Raw genomic sequence first — 16,722 nt, forward strand, 5'->3', positions numbered from 1 at the left:
TTGAACTCACGAATGATCTCATACTTAGTAAGCAAGAGATTTACGCCAATGAGAAAACCATTAATAAAACAAAAAATTCAAAGAGATGTTCTTTAGATTAATTCATTTCTCTCACAGAGAGCAACATACAATGTGATGTCATATTTAATGAACCAAGCTTTTACTTCTGTGCTTAATTTCTGTATGTTTGTCCATGGGAAATAGGATGCATGGATAATTTAAATATGTCTATTTTGTTTTGAGAAAATAAAAATTTTTAATGAAATTATGGAGGTCTGTGTGAGCTCCTTTTTTAAATCCTTGATGACAAATTGAAATTTGCAGACTATACTTACGTGTACACCTTGTCAATGGGTTACCATGGAAACCATCTCTGCACTGACATTGCCCATGTACACACACAGCATACTTAGCACATTTTCTGTTGTTACAGAGTTCTAGAAGACCAAAAGAAAATGTGATAAAATTAACTATTGTATTAATGTCCCCTTCAGGATATTCACCTTATAAAACTAGGTCTTTTACCCAGAAATAACATTTGGTGTGCCCCTGTCTGAATATGCACCTGCATGCGTCTGTGTTGAAGACCGTACTCTGACAGTTGTTTTATAATGGTTTACTTTTACAAATTGTGACTTGGTTAGAGAGAGTTGTCTCATTGGCACTCATACCACATTTTCTTATATCTTTGTATATATAATATAGTATTTTACAAAAACAGAACCTTGCAATTAGCTTTCTGACTACACAACTGAAAAGTAATCCCTGCTTGTGTATATTACAGTGTAACCTGCCTAATCCGATACCTGGGTATTCCAACATCCTGCTTTTACAGACACATTTGCATGGTTCCAAAATATGCCTGTCCTTGCACAAAAAACCTGAGTATTCCGACACCCTGCTTAATCCAACATTTTTTTCTGGCCCCCCAGTGTGTGGGATTAGGCAAGTTACACTGTACAGTTCACAAAGTTGTCTAAGACATGGCAACTTACAAAATCAATGCAAAAAAGAGTGATTGCTACCTTTCTGATATAATGGTCTTTTAAAATAGTGTAACTGCAATCATGTTTGTCACTTACATATAAATATATTCAATGGTTGTTGACGAAATGGATGAACATAAGATCAGCCAAATAAAACAGTACCTCCTATGTCACTATGATGAAATTAAAACAACACCAAAGTTACCATAGGCTTCCAAATTACAGCAAGTCATATAGAAATCATTTTTCGTTTATCAACATTTCTAATTTGTGTGGGTGAAATAAGACAGCATACAAACCTTCACATTCTATATAACCACTTCCTACATAGCCATCCTTACATACACAGTGGTAATTAATACACTTGGCATTAGGTGCACACTGTTTTCCTCCACATAAATCTTTAGCTGAAAAATTATAATTGCAGTTTTATAAAGACATTCATCTTCCACTAATATTATTTCAAAAGTAAAATAAGACGGGGAAAAAAGTAAATTAACAAATGTAAAGTTGCAAGTTTAAGGGGAATTCTTTGCAAAATGATTCAGATAGACTTTGAAAGATGTAATACTACCAAATCCGGCACGGTCCAAACAAACATAGTGGAAAGAAGAAAATATTAAAAACAAATTTGATCCTATGCATGATGTTAAATATTTACCAATTAATTAATGTGATTATAATAGTTTTCAGTGGATGTCTGCTGCTCTAATTTAAAATAACAAGGATTTCATGTGATTGCTTAAAATGAAAACAACTTTGATATTTAAAAAAAATGAAGTAATAAAATCGATAGTCTCGTGTGTAGTTTTCAAAATACGAGACATTTAGAAAATGGCGGGAAAAGGGTTTTCTTCAGACTTTACTATTTGTTAACATTGGAATTGTTTTTTACCCTTTAAACCAAGAAAAAATAACAAGGATTTCATGACAAAAATTCAAATGGTCATCAATGATCTATTGAACAGATTTATGAAGACAAAAGTGGGGTCTCGTGTAAAAAATATTTTAATACATTTGTATGGATAAAACCTGAGAAAATCGAAAATATGACAAGAATTCAAAAACATGACCAGCAGACATCCTTAAATAACACAAATAAATTACATGTTTAAGGATTGGTTGTAATGACTTTTATTTGCTATATCCCAGTTCAGTTGTGAGTTTGTTGGTTTTTTTTGACATTCTGATGACCGAAAAGACCTCCAACTTCAGGTCTGAGGAAATTTTACCATTATTATTGTTAGCAATATATTATTTTCTGTGAAATAAGTCAGTACCTTGATTTTTACAAAAGGACAGAAGTCCATCCCTAGATATAGTTGGTTTGATGTGTATCCTCATAGTAAACTATATTCCATTCTACAGTTTGCTATTATATATAACAGTTGACAGATGGTATTCAATTTGGCATTTGTTCATGTAAATTAATATTTTAGGTTATTTTGTTTGTAAAACAATATTCAAAAAGAGAGATGATAAAGCTTACTTTCACATTTTATGTACCCATTCCCATGGAATCCATCATTACACTGGCATGTGTCTTTAAAGCAGTAAGCATTCTCTTCACACTTCCTACCATTACATAGAGCTGAAAAGATTTAAAAAAAACAATTCATTCTAGATCTTAAACTACCATGACTACTATTTAAACAATTTTTAAAGTGTAAGGTATTAATGTTGGGTCATTTGAAATATTACATTCAGTGATAAATTTATCCACGTTTTTGTTATTTTTACTGTTTAAAACTTTTGGACAGGTTTTTGAGGTTTTTGAGGTTTTTTCTCAGCATGAGCAATTGTCCATTTCATTTGATATAAAATTGATATAAACATATATAAGTACAGATTTAAAAGCTTTAGCTGATTATTAAAAAGTGTATGGAAAATAACAACAAGCAATGTTTATATACACATAATAAGCAAACAATCAACTGAACAAAATTTACTTATGTTCCCATATAACATAATTAAAGCTACTCCTCAGAACCAAGGCCAACAAGAACAATGGTTAAGAAGTAGCCAAAACTTACAATCACATTTGACATATCCATCTCCAAAGTAACCAGGTTTACATGTACACTGGTAGTTCATACAGATGGCTTTAGGTGCACAGTGTTTACCATTACATACATCCACAGCTACAAATAAAAAAAATAACTTTAATGTTAAAGTGAACATACCTAAAACTCCTAATTTAATTAAAAGATAAGTAAAGTTATCTCCCCTCTCAAATAATATCAAAAATGATTTTTTAATCTAAAAACATATTGACTCATTTCTGAATCTGCCAGTAGAAATAATATTAAATGGTTTAATAAAAGTGAAATATTCACCAAATATGCAGGACATCTGATTACTGTAAATTTTATTATTGAATTGGAGATTGTCAAAATATAATGAATGACATCCAAACAAAACAAAATATTGTTTTAAAACAAAACATACATGTACATGAAGAAGTTCATGAAGGTTACATGCATCTAAGCTGATTTAATTTAAAACCATTTCAATTTTTTTTTCCATTACAATTGGGTTGCACTATGGCCATTAATTGTTATACTTACTTTCACATTTAACTAATGGGTTGCCATGGTAACCATATTTACATGTACACTTTCTTTGGTCACAGATAGCATTCTTTGTACATTTCTTTCCATTACACAGAGCTAAGGGGAAAATAAAATTGATAGTTAACTTGTCATTCTTACATGAAATTATTACAACAAAGCAAAATATATCAAATAATAAAACTATTTCTTAAAACTTTTAAATGTCATGCTTTATAAATATAGTATCAAGGTCAAATAATACAACTGAGTGTAATATTTAAGAAAAGTCATCATCTTTTCGCATATTATACTGAACATTTATTATATCTCCTGTATTTTGAGTTTTGCCCTTTCAAGCCCATTTTGTGATTTCCAAATTTATTAAATTTAGTTGAAAAAGGAGAGATCCAAGTTTTATTTATTCGAAACAATTTTTATTCACATTATCTATCTTCTCTGAAAAATCAAGAACATAAATTGCCAGCAAAATATAGTTGGTTTACGGTACTTTTATTTCGATTCCAAACAGAGAAGTCTTAGATAAAACTTTTTCAACTTACGTCTACACACAATGTATGGATCTCCATAGTAACCAGGTCTACACTGACATTTTCCATTCCGACAATATGCATTAGCTGCACAGCTGTGTCCATTACACTGCCCATCAACTGTAAACAAAGTCAGTGTTCACATCATTTTATTTCATATAATTCGGATAAGATTTTAAACATGAATGTCAATTATTATTGACATGCTGTACCAAATGTTAATGACATATCTTTTTTTACCAAGTTAAAATACCTTGTGATACTTTTGTAGCACTATATATATTTAACTTGTATGTCATTTGGTTTCTGGTGGAAATTTGTCTCATTGCCAAGCATACCAATTCTTATTTTTTCATATTATAACATTTAATAATTGGAATTATGTTTTTGAGATATGCCCAATAGACACTTTATGATTAAAACATTGTGTACAGAAATCAGTTCATGGATATTTTTCAGCTTATTTTACATAAAACCGAGTCAGATAGAAATAATATAAACACAAGATATTTCTTAGCAAATAGCTACAACATCTTTCTTTTACCAGCATAGCTTCAACAGTCATTAAAAAGCTTTTGGCATAAAAAAAATATTTTATCAGTTCTTTAAGCCTTCATTTAAGGAATTTTAGGAAAAAATATAATAAAATTTTGTTCTAAAATATATAGCCAACCTAGGCTCCATGTTGAAGACCATACCTTGACCTATATTTGTTTACTATTATAAATTGTGACTTGGATGGAGAGTTGTCTAATTGATACTCATACCACACCTTCCTTTAGCCATGTAAGGAAATTTTCATTATTTTGATAAAATGCATTGCATTAAAAACTTACTTTCACAATTAAAATAACCATTTCCATGGTAACCTTCTTTGCATAAACAGCTGCCATGGATACAAACAGCATTACCAACACATCTTTTTCCACCGCATAATTCTGAAATAATTAAGAGAAGTATTTGGATTAACTTCAAAGAAAAGGAGGCAATTGTACACTAAAGATTTTTCAGAATATTTTACACATAGTTTTGTAAGGCAATGTTATGCATAAATCACACAAATGCAACAGTTGTACTTATCATCTTTCTAGTAAGCTTAGTGTTATGCATTTACTTTTCTACATTGGCTAGAGGTATAGGGGGAGGGTTGAGATCTCATAAACATGTTTAACCCCGCTGCAATTCTGCGCCTGTCCCAAGTCAGGAGCCTCTGGCCTTTGTAAGTCTTGTATGATTTTTAATTTTAGTTTCTTGTGTATAATTCGGAGTTTAGTATGACGTCCATTATCACTGTACTAGTATACATATTTCAGGGGCCAGCTGAAGGACATCTTCAGGTGCGGGAATTCTCGCTACATTGAAGACCCATTGGTGGCCTTCAGCTGTTGTCTGCTCTATGGTCGGGTTGTTGTTGCTTTGACACATTCCCCATTTCCTTTCTCAATTTCATTAATACATTTATTGATAAAGGTAATAACTCTCCTGGTATTACACAATTGTTCTCAATGGTGACCCCATATTTGACCTCCATAATGACGCCTTTTGATGCCTGTGCCGTGACTCAGATGAAATGTCTGGCTACGAAAAAAACTTTTTCTGACTTTATAAAAATTGTATCTTATGTAAAAAGGATATTCATGAGAATATCTGACTGAAAATTCATTGATGAAATATTCATTTTTTGCAATGCAATATTACTTTAAACCTTTTTTTTTTTTTGAAAAAATTCTATGCAAATCAAGTATGTAAAAATAAATTCCATGGAGGAAAGGGTTAAGAGCTTTATCCACTTTAGCCAGGTTAACACATACCTGTACATTCTGTTGCCCCCTGTCCATAGTAACCAGATTTACACATACACTGATCATTTATACAATGGGCCTGCTTAGCACAAAGTCTTCCACCACAGGTCTGTATCTCTGAAATAAAACAAATTAACCATGGATTAAATGGTAGATATCAAAATAGGATTTATTTAAAGATGTCCTGCAATAAAAAAAATCAAACAAGGGTTAAAATAATTTTTACAATTGATCTATTTTTCCTTGGTTTTTTTCTAATTCTAATTTTTGCCATTGGTATATACTCAAATAGACATTTCAAAATAAATTATATAATAAAACCCTTATATTTACTGTTTGAATATATTGGATTGCAAATTGAAAACACAAAAGTCCAAAAGTATGACTATAATTCGGGGCAGAATTAAATTGCGTCAATTGCAGTTTTGAAAAGGTATTAATTGCGCCACTCTATTTTATTTTGATGGTAATAATTGCGCCAATAAATGAAATGAAATTGCGCCACATTTAACTGTAAATATTTTTTACCTATAATCATACATGTACGATAATTAACCTTTCCACTTACGATTTAACTAAATTCTCATCAAATTTAAGAAAACTCACCAAAAAATAAATTGTTTAGTAATAGAATATTTTTTCACTAGTCAAGATGTCTAATAAACCATTCAAGAAAATAGAGTCTGATAGAGGAACACCGGTCATCATTGTTGAAGAGCACAAATTCCATCAGGCATTTGTAAAGAAAACTGGAGAAATAAGGTGGAGCTGTACAGTTAAGTCGTGTTGTGCTATGTTATTCACAGATGAATTATATACAATTATTTTGAATGTAGAATTAGATCATATTCACGAAACAAATGTCCAGAATTAGAACGTCAAATTTTAAGAACTGCGTGCGAAAGAAAAGCAACCAACTTGTTGTCAGAGCGACCTTCAAAATTAATGAATTCAGAGCTCTTCAAAATTGTAGAAGAAAATTTAGAAAAGAAAGATTTAAAATATGTGTGTCAGTCAATGTATATCGAGAGAAGAAAACTGCATCAGGCTCGACCTAAAAATCAAGCAGAATTTCACAGAATATTACAAAAAGAAATAAAGTTAGCGCAATTAGATGATTATTTTAATGGCGCAAATGATACCTATAGTTTTGAAAATTAGGTGGCGCAAAAGAAGTATTGGCGCAATTAAGCTGTGGCGCAAATGAGTTACTTTTTGGCCCAAAAAGATATCGCCCATAATTTGATGCTTAGCCTGAAATCAGAACAAATATAAAATTAATACCTTCATATATGCAGTTTTAATCTATTAATTCACATTCAATATGAATTTTTCTAAATTTAAACAAATATATTTAGTTGGATTTTTAAATTCATGGTAATTTGTGACCAAAATTTACAAGATATCTATCACTTATATATGCTTACTGTCACATTTTGAATATCCATCACCATGGAAACCATTTCTACATTTACATTCATGTCCATCACAGAAGGCATACTTAACACAGCTATGTCCATTACATAATTCTGAAATTATATAAAGCGAGAAATTAATATTCTACACATTCCAGTTACCTATTCAAAAGTGATTAATTGGTTTCATCTACAGCTGTGTATTACCATTTTAAAAATGTTGGAGTCTGACCTTACATGTAATTCATTTATACATGGATATATTCAAGGCCAATTTATTCTCAAGGTTAATGCATAGAGTGGACCGATATGTGATTTATATGAAACACAACATTTTATATCTAGATCTATTTGCCTTACATAAAGCCTGACATTTAATTGATTACAATTTTAAAGATATGTTTGAAGAAATTTATTTCAGCTACTGATGATTTCTCACAGACAATTGAAATGTTTCCTTAAAGTTGCTGTTTCAAACAAAGTAAAATGTTGGCAACTATCTTGAGATACAGGTTTTAAATCATAAATTTGGTTGAGGTCAGCATAAGGATATTTTGAACCGTCTTTTAGTTTGAATATGAATAAATTTCACTGCCCACTCCATAGTATTTCTTTACAGATATATAAGTTCAGCAAACTAGAATCTATTATTGGCTTTGCAGGCTTTACATTAGCATAACAATGGAAGTCTAATTTCTTGTCAGGACCATCAAAGATATACATTAAGTGCAAAGTTTAACAAAATTCTTTCTTGTTTATAATAGACAAGAAAGTGTCATCCAACATCAGAAGTGAAATGATAAGAGTATTGAAGAGACGAGCAAACAAAGGCTTGAGCAGGAAATCTATTATCAATTTCATATGAAGCTTCATAAAAAAAATATGGTTTTATTATACTACACTTTATTTACATCATATTTAGTCATTCTGTTAAGTCTTAATACTGCACTTGAAAACTTCATTCAGTTAATCTGTTAACATTATGATACTTAATGACCCATAGGTTGAAATTCTGCTTGAGTAAAACTTGGCTGAGTTACTCAGTAGGCAACTTCTTCGTCAATGTTTTAATTCAACTGCAATTTTTAGTGAGTCTGAGAAATGTAAATTCACGATAAATTTAACAAACATTTTAAAATAAACTTATAGTTGCTAAAGCTTTGCAATTTTGTCTGTATATATTTCTAAAGACAATACTGGAAAAAGTCAAGTACAGTAAAACCTGTATAAACCGGCCAGTTTGGATAGTAAGCCGGTTTATTCAGGTTTCCATTTTAGCCGAAAGTAAATAAATTCTGTCAGATTGTAAGGCCTTTTTTTTTTAATTAGTTGGTTTACGGACAACTAGTGTCAAAGGTTAGGGTCGGAGGAGGTAAAAAAAATAAAAATAAAATAGCAATCTTAGATTTTTTTTTTGTTCACGTATAACTGTTCTGAAAAATTTTAGTTGGAGGAAAAAAAAAAAAAAATGCTGTTCATTCATGACATTACAGGGGTTGAGGAGGAGAAATAGTTTAGCTCTTATCTTGATATGCTTTGCATTTGATGGATGGATGGTCAATTGTTGTTTAATGTCTAGTGGCTAATCAGATGCATAATTAGGATGAGAATATGATAATGAGAAATGAAATGCTAAACTGACACACTGAGCCAGAATTTAAATGTGGTAGCTCACAAGGTAACAGTTCCCCCAAAGATATGTTACCTTACCCAAACACATTATTCTGATGAAGCCGTCAGACTCCATGGTCCTCCCTCGTTGGGTTTTTGAATTCGTCTGCGTCATTTCGAAGCTTTTCAAAATACGCCGTTCACTACAAACGCTTTATTGACACAGACAAAACGTTTTGGAACGCCTCGGATTTTTTTATTCACAGCACTCGAAAAATCGGGTCGGCGGAATAAAAAACAACACGAAATCAAAATTTTAATTTTATTTCACTTTTAAACAAAATCGGGTCGGCGGATCCGTAAACCAACTAATTAAAAAAAAAAGGCCTAAATTACAAAAAAATGGATAGACTGATAAATTAAAATGCAAAACACAATAATGTTATAACTTTGTATGATTGTTGTTTTGAATCTTCATATTCCTTAGCTGTAAAAATTTTAGAAACTGGTTGTTTCCTAGAATTTAAAAAAAAATATAATATCTTAACAGTGTTTTTCATATCATTGTATATCAAATAGACCTCGATAGCACTAGTAACCAAATTGTCAATTTCACTTTCACTTGGTTTTTCATTTGCACCACAATACCTGCGTTGGATTGTAAGACGAGAGTTTCGTTATACTCCCATGATCATTAATTTTCAACGTTGGTGTGAAAGCCAGAATAATATCAATTGAAATTTCATCACAATCGAAATTTTGTCTTTCAGTGTACACTGCACATTGATTGTTGTCATCCAGGTGTTCTTCATTATCAGGGTCATTTGTTTAAATAGAGGTTTATAACAGGGAACCCTGGATTTCAAAAACACGAGGTAAATTTCTTACTCTGCGATTTGAAAAAAAAATTCAAGTTACAATGTAAGTTTAATCTGATATATATTCGGCATGCTTTTAGTTTAATTAACACGTTTATAGTGTTTAAATAAATAATACAGCTCACTACAGTACGGTCGGTCGTAAAACACCTGGCTAATTGATTATCCTGAAAAGACATATTGTATAAACAACTATGTTTTGATTGCATATATTCCGGTTTAATCAGGTTTGACTGTATATATAACAGACAACATGGATCATAAAATACCCCCGCTTCTTGTCCAAGCTTATTGCCCATGATGCCTTACTCTGACAACTATGATATCCATCACCAATGAATCCAGGTTTACAAACACAGTTATAATTGACACACACAGCATTACGATGGCATTTCTTTCCATAACATATCCCAGCAACTGTAAAAAAGAACTTAATTGAAAATAATCTTTTAAAAGTTACATTCAGATGTACTATTTTACAATTTTTCCCTCTCTTCATTCAACAACAGCTTAAAAGTTTTGATTTTTGGTGATAGTGTATTTCATCATCGAAAACCCAACAATTACCTCCTTACAGGTTAGGACCACCTATTCGCCCACTTCAATTAGAAACATATGTAAAAGTAGCCTTTCCGTGACAAAAAATAGTTCTTTCTTTACCTAATCACATAAAACAAATTTGCAGAAAGGAAACTTTCGGTGAAAGATAAACATATATAGGCCATTTAAGTCAAAATTTACTTGACCATGATTTTGCATTAAAATTGAGGAGTAATGCTTTCCTTAGTATACTAAATTTTAGATTTCCAGAAAATCAGGGTTATTTTTAGTAGCACTTGACTTCAGAAAGGTAAAGTTTCACTTTAAACATTGCCTGAAGATTGGCATATATAAAGATGATACATGTACAATTCAGAATATACCTGGTTTGTATAATGCATATGTTTAACTTAAGGAAAAATAATTAAAAAGCTATGAAAATTTGTAACTTGTAAATAATAGATAACAATAAAGCATCTTACATTCTGGCATCAAATACACTAAAACTGTGTAGTAACCACTAACAAAATCAACTGAATGGTTGAAAACTTGATCTTGATTAAAAGTGTCTGTCCTTCTGAAGTGGAATATAATAATAGACTTACCTTCACATTCAATATAAGCATTTCCATGGTAACCATGATCACATACACAGCGATTGTCTTCACAGTGAGCAAAGTCTGAACATTTTTTACCATTACAAAGAGCTGTGACAGAAAAGATACGATAAATTTTTCAATATAATCCACAAAAGCTAGGACAAAGCCCAAAAATGTGCTTAAAGTATTTTAGCTTTAAAAAAACTTTGTAATAAATAACATTTAATGTGACAAAAATTCTTAAAATCAAGATAAGCAAATTTCTGTGTCATTTGGTCTCTGATGGAGAGTTGTCTCATTTGGCAATTATACCATATCTTCTTTTATAAAGTTAAGTCAAATACTACGACTAAATTCAAGATAAGTCACAATATATTTAATTGGTCAGTAAAATTGTGCTGTACTTTAAACTGCCATTTAATATGTGAAATAGTACAAAACTTTTAATCAATAAAAAATATTTATTAAAATATTTATTAAAATATATTTTAAAAAATTTAGAAAGCTATAATGACCATTGACCAGTATTATAAATGTTACAATTGATCAGTTACAATCATGTCCTTTCCAATGCAAATACATTCAACAAATATTGACACTTACGGTAGCAACTATTAACCCCATCACCAAAGTATCCCTGTTTACAGGCACAGCTAGGTTTCCCTCCTTTCAGACCACATGATGCATACTGATGACAATGTAATTTAATTGGTGTTGTTATCAATGATCCTGTTCCATTGTTATAGTTACAAATTAACAGACTAGAACAATCCAATGTCATCATAGACTTTCCAACCTGTGAATAAATATTTATTTATAATACTGTAGATTCATTATTATTGATGGGATACTAAATTCTGTGGATTTTGTGGGTCAAAGTTGAAATTTTCAAGAAAATACACATTTCTATCTTATCTGTTGGTATGCCGACTAAGGAAAAACCATGAAATCAACTATCCCCAAAAGAGCAAATTTTCCTGAAGAATGACAAACCAACAAGCATACAATAAAAAAAAACTGACTGATAAATGAAAGACTCTCCAATTACTATATAACACCTTCTTTAGACAGCAAGGGGTAGAATATTCCAATTAAGAACTAGATGTGTCAAAGCGGCACGAATGGCCCCTTCCCAAATTGAAAAATGTGCAATTTCAATATAAACACATGTGGACACAAACATGATGGTAGGATCAAATATCAAAAATCAGCTCAAAATCTGGAGGCGTATAGAAAAAAAAATCTGTATAACTGATTTTCAATAATTTATCAAAGTCCAAAGCCCGTAATTTCAGAAAAAAATTAGCAGAGCGGAAGGAAACTTAAACTTGACCTGTAACTCACATACCAAAAATCAGCCCAATATCTGAAGGCATTTAGAAAAAAAGTCTGTATAACTGTGATTTTCAACAATTTCTCAAAGTCCAAAGCCCGTAATTTCGGCAAAAATTAGTGGAGCGGAACGAAACTTTACCTTGATCTGCAACTCATCATGGTTAACTCACATACCAATAATCAGCCCAATATCTGAAGGCGTTTAGAAAAAAAGTGCGTATAATGGTTTGTTGCGGAATGACAGAATGCAGAATTTCCTACAAGGGTAAAACTATATGGCACCGACAACTTCGTTGCGGGGCCATAAAAACAGTTGAATAGCAACGTCTAAACATGATTTATAATGCTATCAAGTGACAAGAAGGTTAAGTTAATTATCTCATGGATAATCATTCTACAAAATTTTGCGATTATTGGATTTGCAGTAGTACATCCCTTAAAAAGTAATATGACAAAAATACCAAACTCCCAAGGAAAATTCAACAGAGAAGTCCCTTACCAAAATGTACCAAATGGCAAATCAAAAGCTCACACATCTTAGTATAAACAAAGTGTAACATACATATGAAATGTTTAACTAACAAATGTCAAGGTATATGTGTTCCCCCTACCAGAAGTTCCCTGAAAATCTTCTTATAAACAATGCCATAATATATATTTCTATTTATAAATTTGGAACAAATATTCAATACTCTGTAAGAAACAAATTCTGTAGAATTTGTTCCAGTGGAAATAATATTACAGAGTATTTCTTTTTTTTGCATGATTATGAAGGAAATTGTTTATGACAGTACTACATCCCTTCCAAAAAACTCTATTAATTATTGATAATATGACGTACTGGTATATAACCCATCTTTGATTCACAGCCACAATCATCAACTGGTACACAGTTATCACCACTGCTGACAAAGCCAGGTAAACATTGACATCCTTCTGATGGTGGAAATAGGCACTTGGCAGGATCAGGGTATGGATCTAGGCATGTTGCAGGACAGCCACCCACACCAGAACTGTATTTCATGTTTGAAGGACATGCCATTGCTGTAACACAAACGGACATTGAAATTTACCCATTTGAAAGGATTGATATTATTAAACATTTGTGCATCTTCTAAGGTTGATAAAGAAAGAAATCGTCAATGAAGTTGACATGTAAACCTGAAGATCCATTTATTTTCTATCTTTATTTCTAAAGGAAACAAATTTTTGCAGGACAAACATTGTACTGACCTAATGTTTGTAATTTAATAAATGCCACCCCTAAAAGTTATCGACAAAATATTTGAACAGATTAAGGAAAGACAGGATGTGCATGATAAGGGGGAAAATGTTTCTTGCAAAAGCAAGTGTGGCAATCTCCTATCACATGAAGTTGTGAGTTTAAATATCCAATAAATATGAATGCCTGCTGCAAAGATCTCCTTGCTGGATAGGAAAAGTATGAAAAACCATACAATAAGATCATATGTGATAGAATCATTAAATAAGCATACTGCTACGTATTGTGCTGATTGTATTGTGTTGAAATAGATATTAATGACTTATAAATAATAATTTTAAAGAACATTTAAACAAGTGATATTTGTTCTTTGAATAAATAAAAACTAAAAGTTAAGATATGAAATATGACATTGACATTGTATGTTAGGAATTTTCACAGTGATCAATTACCTAATTGAACATACAAATCCTATTAGTGCTGTTTTTTCATAATTTTTTATTAGCTCTTGTAATGTACAAATGTTACAATAATTTTATGGCAATTTAAGCTTTTGAGATGAACCATAACAGTAAATATAGAACATCTATATATAGAAACGATCAATTAATGGTTAATCAATCATGGACAAATCCAATGGATTTCTTGTTTTTTTATTGGGTCAAAGCCACCTTGGTGGTCTTGTGGTAAAATGCTCAAATCAAGTATGTGCATTTGTTAGTTTGATCCAAAGTCTGATAGAACCATTGAATAAAAATTGATATTTGCTAATCATCAGTTCTGTCTTCATTGTCAAAAAACACAACAAATTTTCAAACTTGGGCAAGTCTTTAAGGGAAACCTTCACAAAGGTTGTACATATACTGTGTATACCAATACATACGACAAAAGTTTTCCCTCCTCCATTTGACAATTACACCTCTAGATTCACACTCAGCGGCCAAGCTATTTAAGGATTCACACACGATCTTATTTCTACGTTGGACATCATGGTAGTATGCACAGACATCGTATCGACAGGAAGCATACAAAGTCTCCGCCAAATCTTGATGGTCTTCTATACAGTCTCGGAAGGGACTATGGGCTTGGTTTTTTATATGTAGCATACCACAATATTCCATTTTCTCTACATACTGGTCCAAGATACCAGTGCAAGGATCATCCATAGCCTTGGTCTCACATCTTTGAATACAAAATTGATAACAAATGAGGTTGACATTTACATAAATATCAACTCTTGAGTAATGGTAATTCAATGATGTATTTGTGTTGCTATTTATCTTACCTCCTATACATTTGGAGGAATGTGATTGGTTAAAAGAGTCCGTGTGAAGACCGTGTATATTTGATATTAGGTTAGTCGGGAGGCGGGGCTTATTTCATACACGGTTAGTAGTGGTGTTACGTCCTTTATAAAAACAAACAGAACTGCATGAGAGGCTATTGTTCTTATAGGACCAATGAAAGTTTCTTAATGCTAACAGTGTTGAAGACTGGCTTGCTCATTTTGATAGTTCACAAGTCTAAATTTTACACGTTTAGATAGTCGGTAAGATAAACTCGTTACATAGTGTGCTAGTGACGTAATACGGTATATATGGGGTCAGTAAATTCCATATGGGGTGAGAGGGAAGCTCGAATTATTAGGTCACTTGCACACTATGTAACTAATAATATTGTTTATGCACATTTTTTTAATCTGGTGTTTCTTTTCAAATTTATCCTGAATTTGAGAATAGAACATTCTTTTTTGCATGCATAAGCAACTATAGGTATATATATAGGTAACTATAAACTGTTCACACAGAGATATGTTTCATATTTCATGTTTTGTAATTTTAATGGTATAATGTAAATGAAAGTTGCAATGGCAATATTCAGACATCCAAACTATGTAATTCAATTAAACCATGACTGAAGATGCAAGACCAAATTAACTTCCTAGAAATGTGAAATGCAAATGCTTATAAATACTTTTGGTTCAGTTTTGTCAGCCCTCATCTTTTTCAAGAACTACATTACAATTCTTAACCAGAAATAGATGTACATACAGACTAATGGACATGGATAAATCTATAGAGTAAGTCAGTTTCTCATTTTTTAATATAGATTAGACCATTGGTTTTCCCGTTTAATTGGTTTTACACTAGTCATTTTTGGGCCCTTATAAGCTTGCTGTTCTTTGTGAGTCAAGGCTCTGTGTTGAAGACCTTACTTTGACCTATAATGGTTTACTTTACAAATTGTGACTTGGATGGAGAGTTGTCTTATTGGGACTCATACCACATCTTCTTATATCTTAGCATAAACATCATAAGAAAACTAACTTTTCTGTTTGAAAACCAGTGTCATCTTTAACTTCAAAACTTTCACCAATAAGCACTTCATAATTTCTCTTTCCCGACACGTCTGTACCATCTCTGGTGACTAAATCATCATCTTTCCCATTACAATTCCCACATAAACCTGTCAGATTTGCACCATACTTTCTAGGTACCATAACAATGGCCTCTGACTTCCCATTCCATAAGACTGATACCCCACATCCTGTGACCAGACGGCCATATTCTCCTGTGTTATAAATCGTCACATTCTGGTTTACAAGTTTGACTGGCATGTATTGTAATAAACCATTTATCTAAAAATAAATACAAAAACAAAATAAAAAAAAATGTTTTATTTATAAGGAAATACTTAAATGATTATCACTCCATAGAAAAGTAATTCTTTTCATATTATGCATTACATTAGAATGTAACATGTGTATTTTTCATCATTACTTAGTTTCCTATTTTTGTGCATGAGAGCCTCATAAAAGATTTTTGTATTGCAAATTAATAGTAAAATCTTTCAGTAAAAACTTGCTAGTATATCAGATTTATACATTTTCAGTGTGATTTTTTTTATATTGTAAATAAATTGCAAACTCTTTCAGTAATAATCTTCATGATCTTGCTATAATATCAGATTTATACATTAACATAGTGATTTTTTATTTAAGCTTCATATTTGTAGAATGTGAAAATTATGAAGTAATAGCTATAGAAGCATACTTAAGAGGCAAGGCCCTTCATTTTGATTATATCACAATTAAATACAAAGTGCTAAAGACCTCAAACATGAACACTTATAAAAATAGACCTTTTATTGAAAAACATTATCAGAATATTAAATGAGCCTCCTCATAGGATTTTTGATTACGGTATGTGATTACTTGATTAAAATTGGGCAGTT

General features: G+C 31.4%; 1 protein-coding gene across 2 annotated transcripts in view; it reads right to left on the bottom strand.

Annotated features, from left to right (window-relative positions):
• The window catches only part of LOC139485569 (neurogenic locus Notch protein-like), an 82,960-nt gene that overhangs the window by 43,519 nt on the left and 22,719 nt on the right, over window positions 1-16,722 (bottom strand). For both annotated transcript variants that reach the window (XM_071270151.1, XM_071270152.1), the window contains exons 5-19: window positions 15,816-16,126; window positions 14,372-14,670; window positions 13,108-13,310; window positions 11,535-11,727; window positions 10,938-11,039; window positions 10,102-10,209; window positions 7,316-7,417; window positions 5,898-6,005; window positions 4,923-5,024; window positions 4,099-4,206; window positions 3,554-3,655; window positions 3,020-3,127; window positions 2,476-2,577; window positions 1,286-1,393; window positions 336-437 (exon numbers count right to left, since the gene is read on the bottom strand). In XM_071270151.1, coding sequence (XP_071126252.1) covers window positions 336-437; window positions 1,286-1,393; window positions 2,476-2,577; window positions 3,020-3,127; window positions 3,554-3,655; window positions 4,099-4,206; window positions 4,923-5,024; window positions 5,898-6,005; window positions 7,316-7,417; window positions 10,102-10,209; window positions 10,938-11,039; window positions 11,535-11,727; window positions 13,108-13,310; window positions 14,372-14,670; window positions 15,816-16,126 — 2,158 coding nt within the window. The remainder of the gene's footprint in view (window positions 1-335; window positions 438-1,285; window positions 1,394-2,475; window positions 2,578-3,019; window positions 3,128-3,553; window positions 3,656-4,098; window positions 4,207-4,922; window positions 5,025-5,897; window positions 6,006-7,315; window positions 7,418-10,101; window positions 10,210-10,937; window positions 11,040-11,534; window positions 11,728-13,107; window positions 13,311-14,371; window positions 14,671-15,815; window positions 16,127-16,722) is intronic.

This window comes from Mytilus edulis, chromosome 8 (assembly GCF_963676685.1).
Source record: "Mytilus edulis chromosome 8, xbMytEdul2.2, whole genome shotgun sequence".
NCBI lineage: Eukaryota > Metazoa > Mollusca > Bivalvia > Mytilida > Mytilidae > Mytilus > Mytilus edulis.